The sequence below is a fragment of the Thermobia domestica genome, chromosome 2, assembly GCF_964235325.1.
Source record: "Thermobia domestica chromosome 2, izTheDome1.hap1.1, whole genome shotgun sequence".
Classification (NCBI taxonomy): domain Eukaryota; kingdom Metazoa; phylum Arthropoda; class Insecta; order Zygentoma; family Lepismatidae; genus Thermobia; species Thermobia domestica.
The window spans coordinates 141,656,236-141,674,536 of NC_137455.1; the positions used below are offsets into that span (position 1 = coordinate 141,656,236).

Below are 18,301 nucleotides of genomic sequence, written 5' to 3' on the forward strand. Positions count from 1 at the left end.
AAAAATCACAGTTATATTTCCACTTAGAGAACAAGATCTACTGTAAACCTTAACTGTACTTCCCCTAACTATCCTATTGAAACTTTCTATAGTGCGTTGTGAAGGGTAAAGACAAGACTTTCAGATACTGGCACTTTTGTTCCTATGTAGCCAACAAGAGGGATATAATAGACAAAACACGTAACTTTCCCCTAACATATTGAATTAAAATTTTCCGTAGGTGGCAACACTGCTACCAGACAGACGAAAACTATCTTAAAATAAACACTGGTACATTACTAATATATCCTACAAGTATCATGGCGATATTTAAGAAACAATGCTTTTAATTACCAAAAATATATTTTGATGAAGAGAAAAGTAGGTGAAAATCAAGAGTTAGAACCTTAATCCGAATTTTTCGTGCTTCCCCTAATTACCCCACTGTAACAATATGTACCCGAGTTTGTTCAGTAAGAACAAATGTTCGACTGACGTAAGTTGACTTGCATTCCGACGCATAGGTACGGTTTATAACAAAAATTTCGAATTTTTTGCCCAAATTTAAGGAGATTTTAATTTCCGTAGTTGGCAACACTGCGCGCAAGCCCGTCCAATTGATGTCAACAATTAGGTATCCATCGGACGTATCTACTTGACAAGTCTTAAGGAGGTCTCTCTACAACGAATGAAGCTACAGGGGAAAAGTAATAAAGAAAATTCGAAAATTCTCGAATTTTTTACTGGGGTGAAATTTGAGATAGAAATTCGACACACAGAAGAAAAAGAAACTAAAATGATAAACTATGGACCAACCATATTTGGCAAGAAATATATATATATACCGATATCTTAATTAGAGACCATACAGGAGCGGATTAAAAAATTGACATATCCGTATGTGCCACTTTGGCCACCTGGGTCCGAAAGGGTTACGAGTGTACATTTAATTACATTTTTTGACTACTAACTTGTGTTGTTGTATTAATTATAGTCTTGACTAATAATAATATCGTTGTTGTAAACAATCACAATCTCTCCTTTTTACATCTTAGTTCCAATACTGATGCTGAGAAATGCAGTGTGTTTCAAAATGAATATCGGGGAATTAAGTCTTCGCAGTACTTATTACATTTTACGCACAATTATAAACAATACATCAAATAAAAGAACACCTCAAACAGTTTTTGCTTCAAGTGTTCGATGTGAGCTTCATTCGTCACATGGCACACATAGAGTCAATAGGTGAGAAAGGCCCATAAACTTTCCGCCATATGGCACAAAACATTCAATTCACACAGACGGTTGCACTGTAACTACAGATTCAATCTTTGCAAAGTTAAAACACACAAAGCTTTCTGGTCTCTAGTCTCCATCTTTGCTACTTGCTCTTTCTAACGGCAGACAGAAGAAACAATGCATGGCATGCGTGTGTACAAAACTGTTTGAGTTGCTCTTTTATTTGATAATACTTATAATTGTAAGTTAATTGTAATAGATACTACAAAGTTTCAAAACCCTAATATTCATTTTGAAACACCCTGCATTACTTCAAATTATGTCATCCTATATTCATGTCTTGTATGTACACTCATGTCCAAGATTATTGTTGTATGTCTATAAATATGTTGTTGTAGGAATATAATTTGATAACGAATCCGCCTGGTATTTGTTATAATATTAGTATGTGTATAATCGGCAAAGACATGTATGTGGCAAATTTCATGTCAAAAGAGCAGTAAATAAGAACAATAAAACGAAAATAAAACTTTCTTTCCATTTAGCAACAGTTTCTTTTACTCTTTCTCATTTTCGTATTTATAATTCTTTTCCTTTGAAATTTACAACAAATATACATTTTCCGTTTATATACGTAATATTAAAAGTACCCTGCAAAATCATTATCAAATTATATTCTTACAAGAAGACAGTTATAGATATGCGACAATCATTGTGGACATGAATGTACATATCATCGGGCCGACCCCAGGCAATTTGTCGCCCGCGCAATGACGTAATTTGCCGCCTAAATCTTTCTCCAGAAAAAACAAATCTTAAAAGTCACGATTTTAAGTATGCTACTCCAGCATGAACAACGAAAGGGAGGGAAACTACACTCGCACTCAGAAAGGCTTAAATACTTACTACAAATACAATATTGTTGTGTCTGTTTTTTTTCTTTAAATATTAATCTATTATGTTAGTGAAAGATAAAGCAAATACATCTGAAAGATGGTAATCCTTTTTATAGAATTCAATATCGAGTTTCAATCTCAACATATCAGTTTGCAATTATAGTGCAACTAGCTCTTTTACCTTTATTTCTTTATTTTCCTTCTACATCTGTTTTTTTTTTTTTTTTTTTTTTTTTAAGTGTTTCCACTTTCCATGATAACAATCTTATTTGCGACAAAGACAAGAGAAGCTTTCGTATCAGAACTTTGATAACTAACCAAAGGGGACAGGCATTCGAGAATTGAGTTCCTGCATTTAACAACAATCAAGCAATTTATTCTGGGATTTATTTTACCATTTGCTTTAGCACTGATCATGTTACTTAAAGTAATGCGATCTAAACATAATTTATAAATGTAGTATTCAAATAGAAGGTCAGCTTAGTCAGTGGTGCCCACCCCCCTCATGTCCATGACGCACCCCCCTCAATTGTCTATCCGTAGGTGTTCTTCCATGAAAAAAAATATTTTCGATTAATTTTTACACACCCTCAAGCATATTTATATAGATTTTTAATCCCCCCAAATATTTCAATGACGCAATTTGCGTCATAGCCCCCCTGGCTTAGTAAATTTAGCTAGCATGATCATGAAGTCTATCTCCAACAAGAAATATTTATTTTAAATTTAACACATGACAGATATTGCAGCCCAGTGGAAATGCACGTGTTGCACATATGGTAGAGCCAGCAATGCATATCATATATCTAGTCGACAAATTATTTATATGATATTCAGAAAATATTAGTAGGCAAATTAGTATTAGTTTTTACCTTTAGACAAGTTATTTGCATTTTATACTGTTCGTGATATTATTTTCGTACTTATTAAAGGCCTACTTTCACGAAAAAAAAAAAAACAAATGTTCATTTATACTTTTATTTCTTCGTTGATATTGGTGAAACAGTACAGAAACACGGATTATTAGTAGGTACGCTACTCATATAAATTGTAAAATATTTGTACCGTATCAGTATCTAGTGTTTAATTTATGTTGCATTTTATGGTAATTACACCTACATAAAAATACTTCAGACTTAAATGACGTAAGATACATTACAAATGACTATTTGAAAAAAAACGAAATTTAGAAAAAAAACGAGAGGCAATGTTTTTTTTCTAAAAAAAACGTACATTTCTGAAAAAAAACGAACGGTTTTTTTTCTATTTACAACACTACTCATGTAGTTCCGGCGCTATAAAAAAAGGGCCGTTAAACTCCAAATATTTAAATTTATTAAGAGACCATATATGAAAACTAAAATGACACGACATAACTCTCACATGATTTTAAGATGGAAGATCGTTGTAGGAACCTCAAACAAAGCTTTCTTCACACGCCTTAAAATTTCTGCAAGTGTAACTATTCAAGTTTGTATGAGATTACATGCAGAAAAAAAAAAAGAAATATATATTTTCACCGGTTTCATGTCGGTTCTCAAGTGGACACAAGTTGTTCCATTTATCAACACGTGAAATAAAACCACATATTTGCTATATATATACAAAAGATAAACTTTATTCAACCATTTTGTTTTTTCTTTTTATTTTACTTACAACTAAATAAGAGAATGAGGGTAGAACTTGTAAAGTAGTCACAACTCAACATCTTTCTTCTTCTTTGAAATATCACATTTAAGACTTTTTCTTTCTTTCTTCCGCAAAATAACCTCATGTATTCTGCAGGACTAGAACATATGAGGAACAAGTATTACAGTATATTGTGGTACTTGATATACAAGATAAACGAGACGCAAAAAAAAAAGAAACAGTAACAATATATCTTTATGATTTTATACCTTGGTGTTCGAATTTTTAAATTTCTTATTTTAGTAATCTTTTTTTTTTTCAATATTATTACATGTCAAGAACAATGGAAAGAAAGTACTGCTCAGAAATGGAAACAACAAGAGATACTTACAGTGAGGTGTACCACACACACACATGCATACGTACGTAGACACATAGTATTTTTGCTTTTATATATGTGTTTATATATATATATAATCTTTCTATTTTATCAGCGAATCTATCTACGTACCAACAACATCTGCATAGCTTTATAAAGCAATTTAACACTCACGATCTCTAAGTTCACAGCCAAATTTTATACGTAGAACCCTGCATTTTTTGTTAATCACACCTAAAACTGTCTGAACGAAATGTTGTAATATGTAAATTGTAATATGCGCATGTAAATTACAATATTGTGATTTATAAAGTAATATGTTCAGATTTAACATTTTTAAACAAATTAACAATTTAACATATTAATATCATAATAAATTAATATTACTTTGCTAATAGTTTTTCTCACGCAAAATCTCTCTCTTTTGCTCAAGACACACAGAAAATAATGAAAATTATTACAGGAATAAAACTTAGTACATGTATGAAATTCATGTTCAGTTTTCAAATGCCATTTGCAGTTGTATCTTGCAGATCAATTGTAAGACTGAAAACAAGAATCAAACTAAAATTCTGCTTGAATTTTACGAGTAGTAAATACTATATATATATATATATATATATATATATAGAGTGTGTAATTCTTAAAACACTAGTAACTTAGTCATAATGCATTACATTAAAGGCGTACATAAAGCACTTCTACAATTAGAAAGTTGTTTCAAATGCGTCTTACTGTATAGTAAAATAACAACTATATTTAAAGTATAGTATTTCTTAAATAGTATTTCTTCTTAAGATGAATTCACTTTTCGAGAAAATTATAATTTGAATGTGAATTAAAATATATTTGCAAAGTATCAATAAATAATTTTCTTTAAAAACTTATTCCAAAATCTCTCATTTTTCTTAAGATAAAAATAAAACAAAAAGGGATAGTTATGTTAACAAATCACAGCATTATTTTTAAGTAGGATGAAATACGTTAACATAAAATGTATTGTTTTTTTATTTGGTAACACTATGTGCAAACTCTGTTTATCATTTTGAAAACTTATTTCATGCATTTCGTAATATGCAGAAAATACCTCCACTAGACATTTTAATTACATGAATAAACTATATTTACCCAAAAGCACGCCGAAAACAGTAACTTTCATGTTTTCTGTAATAGAAATAAAAGATCCCCCTCCTGGCTCTACCTCTAATGCAGGGCTCTTCCACGCATATTCTTTAAACTCTCTAAATATAGTAGATTTTATATCAAAAGCATTCACACGTTAATAATAATGTTTCACTGTCGTTAAACTACAGACAATACATTAAATGCCAGTATATCATAACATGCCCTAAGCTCATTATTGTGTAATATTATTGACAATTTCATACAATTCTTTTATTTGTGCTTCTCAAGACTTCTATACTATACTGATGCAGCATGCATCAATACTACCCAACATTCAAAACCAACAAATCAAGAAATAATTTTTTTAACAAGTTTCACACAACATAAAAAGCACTCTTTAAACATAGGAAATTCTCTTGTTATTTTAATTAAGTATTGGATAAAACAATTAACCTATTAAATAAATAATCTGCTTTGTTAGTGCATAAACACTTTCAAATTTAAGAAATCGTATACGTATCAGTTGTTTTCATCAGTTCTTAAAAAGTGTCGCTTTTCCTTTTCTATTCTTTTAACGCAGTGACTGGAAAGAAAGAAAGAAAGAAAGAAAGGCGAAGACAATGTGCGAAATACATGACGTAAAAGATAATTTACATTCTTTACTAAATACTAGTAAAAGGGCAATATATATCTATTTTAATTCAAATAAACCTTTATAACAAATCTTTTTAAAAAAAATTGAAGTCTAATGTAAATATGTTTTCAGTATTTACTATTAGAAAGAATCCAACTTAATGCTGAAGTTATCTTATTTCTTGGAAATTGTAAAATATATATATAAAAAAGATTGTTTTCAACCAGTTACTTATTAATTTACTATTTAGAAACTATTCATATAAGAATAAATTTTGGGGGAAATATATTTTTTCCTTTGTTTAAAAGAAAACTTTAGTTTAAAAAAATCTGAAGCAAAAATATATATTTGTAAACTATATATAAGACAATATTCAATATTTTTTTCAGCTCATCTTACTTGAATAACACTAAAAAGACATTAATGTATTGCCTGCAAACATCCTTGCAACAAAATAAATTTTATACATATTAATTTGTATTTTTATATATACGTATTTACAAAACAACCGATGCTCTTCGTATATCTTTTTCTTTTACATAGAACTCCTTACAATTATAACATTTCGACTATATTAACAATGCAAAACAATCTTCACACGAACAATTTGAAAGCAACTTGGCCATTTTGCAGCAGACCTTACCTTTAGGATTCATACTGCCCAACACAGTCATATGATATGTACTTGTATATAGAGGGGAAACAGAAGAAATCCAAGGCTTAGAGTCAAAGGTAGGTAAAGTAAGATCCTCATTACTATTAAATGCTTCTCATAACTACACTGATAAAATTTGGTTAACAATAATATTATATATATATATATATATTCACTGAATATTTTTCACGTTTTATTCATATCTATGTTTTGGAATATGTGTGTTGTAGAATGTAATTGGTGCATAAATTTATAATTAAGTATTGAAGAATGTTAGGAAAAGAAGTTAAACACATGTTTATTAAATTTAATTCAAAGTTCGATACCATACAATTATATTAATTGAAATAGCATCCTCCTCCCAGCCATAACAAATAACCATATTTAAAGCTTCTGATAGAATTATTTAACGATAAGTAAGATGAAATTTTCATCACAAGCAATGTTAAGTTCGAAATATTACTTAAAAACATGAGCTGATTGTTTACCTTCTATTTTATTGGTACTTTTCAAAAAGTGTTTATTTCGTTTTTAACGAAGATCTAAAACTATACAGATCTCTTTAGTATAATGCAGTTTAATTAATAGATGCTCTTATAATGCAGTTTTTGAAATAAAATTTTTAAAAAATCATAGGCTGATATCGCAAGCGATATTGTAAAGACTGTGAGGGATATTAGTGATACATTCCATGTTCTTCATTCCAACTCAAAAATCTCATATAAACCACTAAGTGAACTTTATAGATGCATTTCTAGTTTACGCGCTTAAGAAAATCACGATTAACTTGTTTTTCAATACAGAGAGTTTTATTACCTGTAGAAAGCTATTTTATCTAAAGGACATTATTTCGATACTTTAAAACTTTACACAATATGGTAACTGAAGAAATGTATATCTTTTAGGAAAAAACTAGAAGGTTTTTCTGATACGTTTGTAGCTTACGTAACTAGAAATTCCCATTACGTGAACTGCCTTCATTTATTAATTAATTTAGTTATTATCTATTATTCTTTTTTTAATTAATTATCTTTTAATTACCTACCCAAAATTAGACTTTAAGCCTTGTAAGCAAACTTAAACAGAAGCCAACATGACTTTCTGTTGGGTGTACCACAACTTTGTACTGTTAAAAAAAAGTTCTCTTCCACTTTCAATCCTGTACGTAACGCTTTAAAAAAAATCGGTGCATAAATTTACAATGTGCAAATTTTGTAATAGTAAGACATCAAGAGGTATAATACACAATTATAAAATAAAAATTATAGTAATAATAATAATACAAAAAAGACGTTTCTTACTCATTCACCCGTACTCTCATACTAAAACCCCAACGGAAAGAAAGTAGGATGTTTGGGGTATGAAGAGATCCTTGGTAAGTATAGATAAACAGAAAATATATGAAACAAATAGCATTCATTATTTTTTAAGTTAACGTTAGATATCTTGGTTTCATGGTTCACAAGTAAAATTTAGATTCTACTATCATAATCAAAAATTGAATATTTGAAGACTTTTTGCTATTATTGTTCTTATTATTATTGTTTCGGAAACAGCTACTAAAAAATGTATGTCGTCAGGAAGAAATTTTAGTGAATTGTACAGATCACGAATTTATTACAGTTCTGTTAGTATTACCAAGTACACCAATATGGTGGTAGGTCTTGAGTAAATTAGGAGATAATTACATTTTAAATATTGTCATTTCGTTCTGTGCGAAACATGCAACTTTTGCTGGATTATTTTCAGTAATATCATTATTCTTAATTCCTAGGAATCTTTGTCAAAATCTGATGTACTCCACAGTATGCTAATTGAAGTATTTCTGAAATTATAATAATTAAAACATATATATGTTTTAATTATTATAATGTGTGTATGTGTTTAAAAGCTATAAAAAAATTGCCTTGCTGGTAAACAAAATTGGTTAGCAAATCTAAAAAAAATATACGTTTTTGAGAAAATTTGTTGGTCCTTAATTTAATATGTATTTACTGCAATAGTTAAATGACGAATTGTAATCAAATTACTTCTATATAGTACACAGTACTTTATTAGAATATATTTCTTTAAAATTTCCTGACTTTTTTTTTTTTGGTAGAACGTGTAATTCATAGAGTTCACATACAAAATGAAATAAAACTAATTAAAACGTTAGTTTCTTTTTATTATGTGAAAATTCCAATAAAATTTGTCAAAATTATATGCTTTAATTTCATCACTAATAAAGAAAACCAGGGAAAACAGTTTGTAAAGATTTGATAGTTGTATCCCAAGCACGTTGTAGTTGTTTTGTTCTTAGCCAAATTTCATTTGAAAAAAAAAATCACAGAAATATCATTTCAGATAAAAACCCTTTTATCTTCTTCGCCAATTTCCGTTATACACATCCATTGATGTTATTGCTGAGCAAATTTTAAATGTTTCTTTCCCGCACCGTATTATCAGACGAGTGCCTTCCAAACTGCGTTTGACTATTCACACTTCCTTTGAGGTCGATAGATACAAATATTTGCAAGGATCAATATGGAACTATTTATTTCAAGTCTCAGTTTTTCTCGAATCATAGGAATTTCACAGAGGGAGAAAATCCGTCCGGACCTTGTTTTACTGTTTCAAAGAATATGTTCGGCTAAGAGAGAGCGTTTGGTAATCCTGATAACAGTAAAAGCTGCATGTAAAGACACAATCAATCAACATAAATTCTCGAACCTCTTAACTTTTGCTAAAACGGACAAGTTTCACCGAATGTAATTTATATCGTATATTGTTCTTTCGAACTACAATATGGAAAAAAACGAATGTGAATCATGCACAAAGATACCTATTTTTTTTTAGAGAGACGTCATACACACGTACATATACATATAAAATACAACCCTGAGTATGAAATAAATAAAACAAATGAGGGCAAGACATTCCTTACACGGTAAATTCTAAATTGTAAGATTATTTGAGATCACAAGGTAACACAAATTCAATGTGCGTCACAGGAAAAAGCTTTTATTATTTTTTTTCGTTAAATATCCTTGTGCTTCTTTTTTACCATCACTAATTATTATTCTTTTAAGCGATTTATATAGAAGATTACACAGTATTTCATTTATCCTTGAATGTCTCAGTAGTTTCCAAACTTTTATATTTATTATTTTACAATACCTGAATAACTGTGTGCTATAAGAAACTATTGAGAATAATACTTTTCACTGCACACGTAAGTACTAATTTATTTATAATTAATTCTATATACAAGGTAAACTACTGATATCCAAAACACATACAAAATTTACATAATAAGATTTAATCAGATTGTATATCTTTTTGCTGAATAAAATGTTAAGTATGGAAAGTAATTTTTTTCTGTATGTATGCTATACTATTAATATTAGTTTGCTCCCAAGTCTGTATAAATGTTTACGTTTTAAAAATACATCATTATTTTTGTATGCTACATTACAGATCATGAACATTTTTTTTAAATGAGGAACAAAACTCTACGAGAAAAAGAATAATAAACAAAATAAGTTATATATATATCTTAGTATATATATATATATATATATATATATATATATATATATATATATAGTTAGAACAGAGGAATTCCGAAGCGGAAATAGACTTGCAGAAGAAAATTACTAACAGGAAATAGTCAAAACAGTCACAGCACTGAAACTTTGAAAAAGAGCCCATTGAGTACTCATCTAGTGGTGTGACTATTACGTTTTCATTATTTTTTGGTAAATAATTCATTATATATTGCATTTTTTTTTTCTTCAAGTAGTTCTTTGGTTTTCATAAGTGTAATTTATTTATCCCATTTTGTTAAGTATTTTGTCGCTTAGTCTCAATATTATCTGCTCATAATAATAACTGAAACAAATTATTCGCCTTACAATAGTAGCAAATTTGAAGAATTTTAAGCAATTCTTACCCCAAAAACAAAATATGATCTTGCTTCATTCTTAGAGGAAATTTTATGATAGGATATCTATGGTTCGATAAATTAAAATTCGATAAAATTCCTTATAGTATAATTTAGTACATATTTCTTGCAGTATAAATTACATTGGACATACGAAAGGTACCTTATATATTTATGTATATGTATGTATTTACGCGTATTTGTTTTTGGAATTACTTACTCTTACACTTATATTTTTATGAAATTAACATTTACATCAATTTCTCGTTCATTTTTGAAAATGAACTTGTCAATTTATAATTTTGTTACCACACTTTATGGGCTATCAATGACTAAAATTAATTTCATACATTAAAATCAATAATTATTTAAGAACTGGATTTTCTAAATCTCAGTAACACATCTCACTATTACATACAAGTCTCTTTCACAATTTCCTGCTGTCATAATTACGTATAGGCACTGACTTAAAAAAGAAATAATCTTGTTGTAGCTTCAAATACGAAAATTTTCACAAATTTTAAATGTTTTTCTCAACAACAAATAACTGAAAGAATGCAAAATTTTCCAACTAAAACAAACCCAGATACACAGTGAAAAACATATTAAGATCACTCTTACGAAACTAATTCATAGTTTCATCAAAAATTTATATCATACATACATGTCCTAATCTTCTAACCGTTTCAAATCGATTGTTTTCAAAATATAAATATTATTGTCATTCACAAATTGTTATGTCTAATGTGCACAAATCTTTTCTTTTTTTATTTTCATTTTGACATATAACTGGGTTGTTCAACGAATGCTATAATAATATATTCAACATAATCACGAGAGTTTGTGCAGAAACTTTAATACTGGTCTATAGCTTTCTGTTTTCTCAGTCAAGAATTCTTTTGTAGGCTGAAATTTACATAATATTTTACGATAATGCATGTTTGAAAATATGTAACTTTTTAAATTGAGAATTAATAGCAGATATAGGGGGAAAATACTGTTATATACTAACATTTAATTAGTTATAGTTAATATTCAAGTATTTCCTTTTACATAGTATTTAAATATTGTTAAAGTTTACAACGTTTTTCAAAATTAACTTTTCTTCTTTTATTTAATACACGTGGCATTGCAGCACCGCAAATCTTTCAGCAAGTAAGTTCAAGTTAATAATTTCAATTCATGAAACATTGCGAGCTTGTAAAATCGTTGGATCTAATAATTATTACAAACTGTTTATAATGTATTGGAATTGACTGCAATTAGAAGAATTTAAAAAAAAAAAATTGACCGTTACTTTTGTTCTGGTACAGAATAATAACGCTTTCAATTTTTAAAAAAATGGAAAATTCCAGATGATTATTATTTTAAAAAAAAATACTAACGAATAATAAGCGTTTTTTCAGTGCCTTTTCCTGTGAACACACAAAGGTTAATCAATTTTTGTACAATTTGACGACACGAGTACTGTAGGTCATTTACATAGACAGATATATATATATATATATATACTATATACACACATTTTTCTTGCAAAAAATTTTATTTTTATTACTATGATTATTCTGTATATTGTGATTAGGAATGTTGTGTCGTTGAAGGCAATCTTCACTCCTGAAACAAGCGAACAGGAAAAACGTTCTTGGTTAATGGATGTAAAAAAGTTTTTTTTTTCTGGTAAAACACGAAAAAACTGAAAAATTGATAAAATTACGATTATTTCCACACTATTTATGTATATACGTACTACATCTGTGATGATGGCACTTTTATGATTAGAAGAAAAAGAAAAAAAACATCAACATGGATATTGGAATATATTTTCTTGTGGTCAGAAAAATGAGAATGAAGTATTAAAAATCTGTTTTCAATATGCAACATGCAACCATCTTTCTTTTATATATGTACACACACATGTATCATCATCACTTTAGAATTATAATATCGAGAAAAAAAAAAAAGGTTTCATCATTACTTTAATGAGTATATTACATATGTAGACACAATCACACACGTTCATTCATACAGCCACAACAATAAATAAAATAACTCAGACTTTCCGTACAACTGTCACCTTTGTGCACATTCTAACACTTCCTTTTTTTTTCAGGTTTAATTTTTCGTTTTTCTCTCTCATTATTAAATTTAATGATAATACTCTGCACCACATCTTTTCGATTCCCATTTTGACTTCATGGCAGGACTTGACTAGAGAGCGACGTCCATCTAAAAATGGAAGCCTGGATTTAGTAATTCTTCTTTTCATCTTACTCTTTCTAAACTAAAAAGCTTCGTTATGTTATTTATCTGATCATCTCATAGTACAAACTCACAATAGAACACTTTGGGGAGATGATGATGTTGAACACAATTACGTCTTACAACTTTTCTGTACTAGGACTGTTTATGTTTTTTTCTTTGATCTCGTCTTCTCTCCGCATCTGTGCCTGGATGTGGTTTCAATTCTCTGCACATTAGCTGCGGCGGAAAAAAAAAAGGAACCAAATTAATAACGAATGGTAAAACAATATTGTTTTTGTACTAGCTTTTTACACAGAATGGAAAATTACATACAATATAATATTGGAAACATAATCATACTGACTGAGATTTTATCACACAACACTACTGGCGCAAATCCCGGGGAGTAAGGGGGACATGTCCCACCATAATCCGATTTGAAGTGTGTTTTTTGGGGGAATGTGATGATTTGTGTCCGATTGCCACAAAGGAAAGTGAGATGACATTGATGCCTCTCAGAATAAGCCTCAAATCTGCCCGCCTCCCAATGCTGAAGATAACTCTGCTCCCCTGATCCTCCACAGCATTGTTTTTCAACTTCATAAATATTTTGAACATCACTTAGAAAAAAAAAAATGCACCAATTGAAGACAGATTTGCGCCGCTGCACAACATTAAAAATCCACATTATAAGCGTTTCCCTGGGGAAAAGCTGAACTCCCACCAGGCGCCTCCCCAGGTGGCGGATCGGGGAATGCCCATCAGATATGATGGGTACCGGGAATTTCTCGGGGCGGACCAAAATCATCTGCTGTTGCCTTGCAGAAGAGTAGATGCATCTACAAAGGCTAAGGGAAGAAAACCCTGACAGAAAATTACCTGGTCCTCCAGGTTGGGGGTTGGGCATAGGGCCAACAACCCTGCACCGGAAAATATTAGTACGTTGAAAGCAGACATAGAGCGAGCCGAACGGAAAGAACTGATGGCGAACTGGTGGGGAAAAACGGACTACAACATATGGAACTTGGAACATAAGAGGCTTGAACGGAAAAGAAGTAGAGCTCGTAGGAAAATTAAAAAGACAAAAGTAAAGTAAGCTATAAAGGAAACTAAAAAGAAAGGGATGGGCTGCGAAATACTGAAAGATGGAGAACCAATACGGTGGAGTACTGTGCTTTACGGTGGAGTACCAATGAATGAGAGAGCTAGAGCAGGAGTTGATTGTGTCATAAACAAAGAAAATGTAAAGGATCTTGTAGACTGGAAATCATAAACGAAGGAATTATGGTTGTTAGCGTAACAGAAGCGAATAGTAGAATAAATATGGTAATAGCGAACGGACCTAATGAGGACGAAATGATGGAAAAGAAATAGAAATTCTAGGAAGAATTGAAGAACACGATAGACAACAACACAACGGGAAGCACTATCCTTCTGGGAGACCTAAATGCTAGAGTGGGAAATAACATAGAAGAAATTGGAAACGTTATTGGTAAACACGGGGAAGAAATCTATTCTGATAATGAAGAAAGGCTGTTAAATATATGCATGGCAAACAACCTAGTCATCACGAACACAAAATTTGCGCACAAGAAAATGCATATATATATATATATATAGACACAAGAGTCGAACCTTCCAGAAACGAAAAATCAATAATCGATTATATAACTGTAAATGAAGATAAAACGAAATATGTTAGAGACGCCCGAGTAAGAAAAGGTCCCGAAATTGGCAGCGACCATTATCTGCTTACAATGGAAATGGTAACGGAAACCACAAAAAATGAAAAGAGAACAAAGAAAAAGACTATAATGCAAACCTACAAAAGATATAAGTTGAAAGAGAGAGACCATCAAGAAAAATTGAAAAAGATGATCCAGAAAGAAGTAGAAGCAATAAAAGAGGAAAGGAGGAAAACAGTTTAGAAGAAAGCTGGAAAAATTTCAAACAAGTGATATTGAACTCAGCAGAAGAGGTATCTGGTAAACACAAAACAGGAATACAGAAAAAAAGAACTCCATGGTGGAACGCAGAAGTCAAAGAACAAGTACTAAAGAAGAAAGAGGATGGCAAAAATATCTGACGACGAAAAAAGATGAAGATTATTAACAATACAAACTCCAAAGACAACAAACGAAAGAAAAAGTACAGGCAGCAAATTAAAAATCATCGGAAGAATTTGGCAACATCATGGAAACCAGCAGCAAAGAAAACACAATTGTTTTACAAAACATTGAAGAGCCTGAGAAAGAACAAAGAATGCCCAATAAAATTTATCAAAGATAAAGACGGAAAACTACTAACAAAAGAACTAGATATTATGAACAGATGGAAGGAATATCTCACCGAATTATTAGAAGGAAATAACTTAGACCCACGAAGCGAGGAAGACCCAGAAACACAGAATTCAAATTTGGAACCACAAAACGATGAAGATATGATTACGGAACAAGAACTACAACAAGCCATAAAGAAGTTAAAAATTGGAAAAGCAGCAGGACATGACACGGTAACGCCAGGAAAGAAGCAGGAAATCAACTACTATTACATACAATCCGACTAGCTTGGAAATACAAAAAGACTCCCAGGGATTGGAGAATTGCTATTATTATTCCTATTTACAAGAAAGGAGACAACAGACTATGTAATAACCACAAAGGTATATCACTACTGAGTGTACCAGGAAAAAATATATGCAAGAATCTTGGAAAACAGACTGAGACAAGAAGTCGAACATCAACTAGAAGAAAACTAGTGTGGCTTCAGGTCAAATCGCAGCACCCAAGATGCAATATTTACTTTGAGGCTAATATCGGAGAAGGCTATTGAATACAATAAAACGGTACATTTGTGTTTCATCGATCTGGAAAAAGCTTTCGACAGAGTACCTTGGAATGCAATATGCAAAGTTCTTCGGAAAAGAAAGGTTAAAGGAAACTTAATATATGCAATATAAAGTTTCTACATGAACTGCAAAAATTATGTACGAACATGCAGCACCAGAAGCGATGGATTCTATACAAGAACAGGAGTAAGATAAGGCTGTATACTAAGCCCTCTGCTGTTTATAATTCTAATGGATGATATTATGAAAGCAACAAAGGAAAAAACAAAATCCCTTACTGTAGGAAATTGGCGCATGAAACAGATACAGATATCAGAATTGGCATTTGCAGACGATTTGGTCCTAGTACCTAAAACGGAAAAGGATTTACAACACAACGTAAATATATGGAAGAACGAACTTGAAAAAGGAGTATGAAAATCAGTGCAAACAAAACAAAAACTATGGTAAGAAATAGAGACTATTCATGGTTTTGGATTGATTATTTTAACAAGAGACATTGACCAAAGCTTAAAACCCACTTTATTTTAAATTATAATTTGTAACTGTTTCGGATATCTAGCATATCCTTCTTCAGACACTATCGAAAATAAATGAAAATACAGACATATATATAAATATTGTTATGACAAAGTTTAAATTATTTAACCGTCATATATATAGTCATTGTTATGAAAATTTTTTAAATTCTTTTAACAGAGATATATATAGTCATTGTTGTACTTCTTTATTTTTATTTTTATTTATATTTTTTTTCTTTTTTTTCTATTTACTGAGGTCTTCAGCTAATTCCTTCATTTTTGGTTCTTATAAGGGCCTTTTTTTTTATTATTTTTCTTTTTCTCTATGCTATTCAAACTTCCTTGCCATAATTCATTAATAGGTAAGCCCCCTGTCCAGTTCATCAGTTTATCTCTTCCTACCTTCTTTATCCAATCTGCTTCTTTCCACTTCCTTATTATCATTCTTTTCTCCATCTCCAATACTTCCGTCTTATCCCAATTAATTCCGTGATTCGTCTCCTTAACATGTTTGTATATGGCATTGGTATCTTTCTTCCTCCTAACATCATCTTCATGTTGTTTTATCCTTTCTTTCATTCTCTTTCCTGTCTCTCCTATATATGACATATCGCAGTCCTCACACCATAGCCTGTAGATGACTCCTTCTTCCTCTTCATTAATCTTTTTAGTTCCTTTTCTATTCTTCTTCTTTATTGATCTTAATAAAGTTTCCCCACTCTTTCTATAAGTTCTGACCCCTTCTTTCTTTAATAAATTCTTCAGTTTCTCCGTTTCTTCTCCCATACTTTCTATGCCATGCCATTTTCCACTCTCATCCTCTTCATTCTTCTTTCTCCCTCTCTTCCTCTTCCTGCGTTCTTCTTCCTTCTCTAACTCTTTCTGCTTCAAGGTTAAATAATTTAAACTTTGTCATAACAATATTTATATATATGTCTGTATTTTCATTTATTTTCGATAGTGTCTGAAGAAGGATATGCTAGATATCCGAAACAGTTAAAAATTATAATTTAAAATAAAGTGGGTTTTAAGCTTTGGTCAATGTCTCTTTTGTAAAGAAATAGAGAAACGCAAAACCATACAATAAAGTTGGCAGGTGAAGACTTACAACAAGTAACACATTTTAAATATTTAGGAGCTCTAATTAGAAATGATGGGAAAATAGACGAAGAAATAAACAACAGAATTGCAGGAACAGGAAGACTATACCATGCCGTAAACAGAAACTTTATAAGTAAAAAAACAGATATCGAAGTCAACAAAGTTAACTGTATATAAAACAATGTACATACCAACATTAACATAGGGATGTGAGTCATGGCCGCTGACAACCAAACATCACAGTAAGTTACAGGCAAGTGAAATGAAATATTTAAGAAAAATAGAGAAAAAACAGAAAGAGACAGGGTGAGAAACTATCAGAACGGGACTGAAAATAGAGCCTTTAAAACACCAAATAGAAACGATACAACTACGATGGTTCGGACATGTTTACTGGGGTTCGGGAGGAGAAAGGATACCGAGAAAGGTATGGCAGGCTAGACCAGATGGAAGGGGACCGAAAGAAAGACCCGGCAAACATGGGAAGAAATGATAGGAAAAATTCTGAAGGAAAGAGGATTTGGGATAAATAAAGCAAAAATCCTTGCCAAAGATCGTCCCAAATGGAAAGCTGTATGTAAAACCTCTAAATCTGATAGTAGAAGAGAACCGACTAATTAAGTATTATAAACGTTTCACTAAACGCTATTTAAAATAGCAAAGGGTAAGTACGAAGGAAAGGAAGGCTGCCAAATATGTTTCTTTCTCTTGTGTTCTCTTAATGTTTTCATTGTTTTCTGGTAAAATAATGTTATACAGTGGTGAACATATGGCTGGATATAAGGAATTCCAAAACGAATATGGAAGAGAAACTGCTCAATTTCTTACCGGAAAACGAAAGGAACATTATAGCAAAACTTAAATAAAACAAAATTCATTAAAAATCTTTAGTGTGAACCTTCGTTAAATAAGAAGAGAAAGAATTGAAAAAAGTGTCTAACCTGAAAAGCTGCCATTATGGTACCTAAAATCACGTGAATACTGCTGAAAGATTGAGTATAAGAGTGTATGGTCGATCAAGAGAAAACTAACGAGATGATAAAGGTTCTACGGCCAAAAAAAATCATTAGTGAAAAGATGAAGTTATATCTTTCTATAAGATCTATCGATCTATAGAACTAGAAAGAGA

At 30.7% G+C, this 18,301-nt stretch overlaps 1 protein-coding gene across 5 annotated transcripts in view; it reads right to left on the reverse strand.

Moving 5' to 3' along the window:
• Window positions 1-4,046: 4,046 nt before the first annotated feature.
• Window positions 4,047-18,301, reverse strand: part of Mctp (multiple C2 domain and transmembrane region protein) — a 955,910-nt gene continuing 941,655 nt past the window's right edge. For all 5 annotated transcript variants that reach the window (XR_014129216.1, XM_081746500.1, XM_081746491.1 and 2 more), the window contains one exon: window positions 4,047-12,939. Coding sequence is in view for 4 of the 5 variants with exons in the window: in XM_081746500.1 (XP_081602626.1) it covers window positions 12,856-12,939 (84 nt within the window). In the remaining variant the exon portion in view is untranslated. The remainder of the gene's footprint in view (window positions 12,940-18,301) is intronic.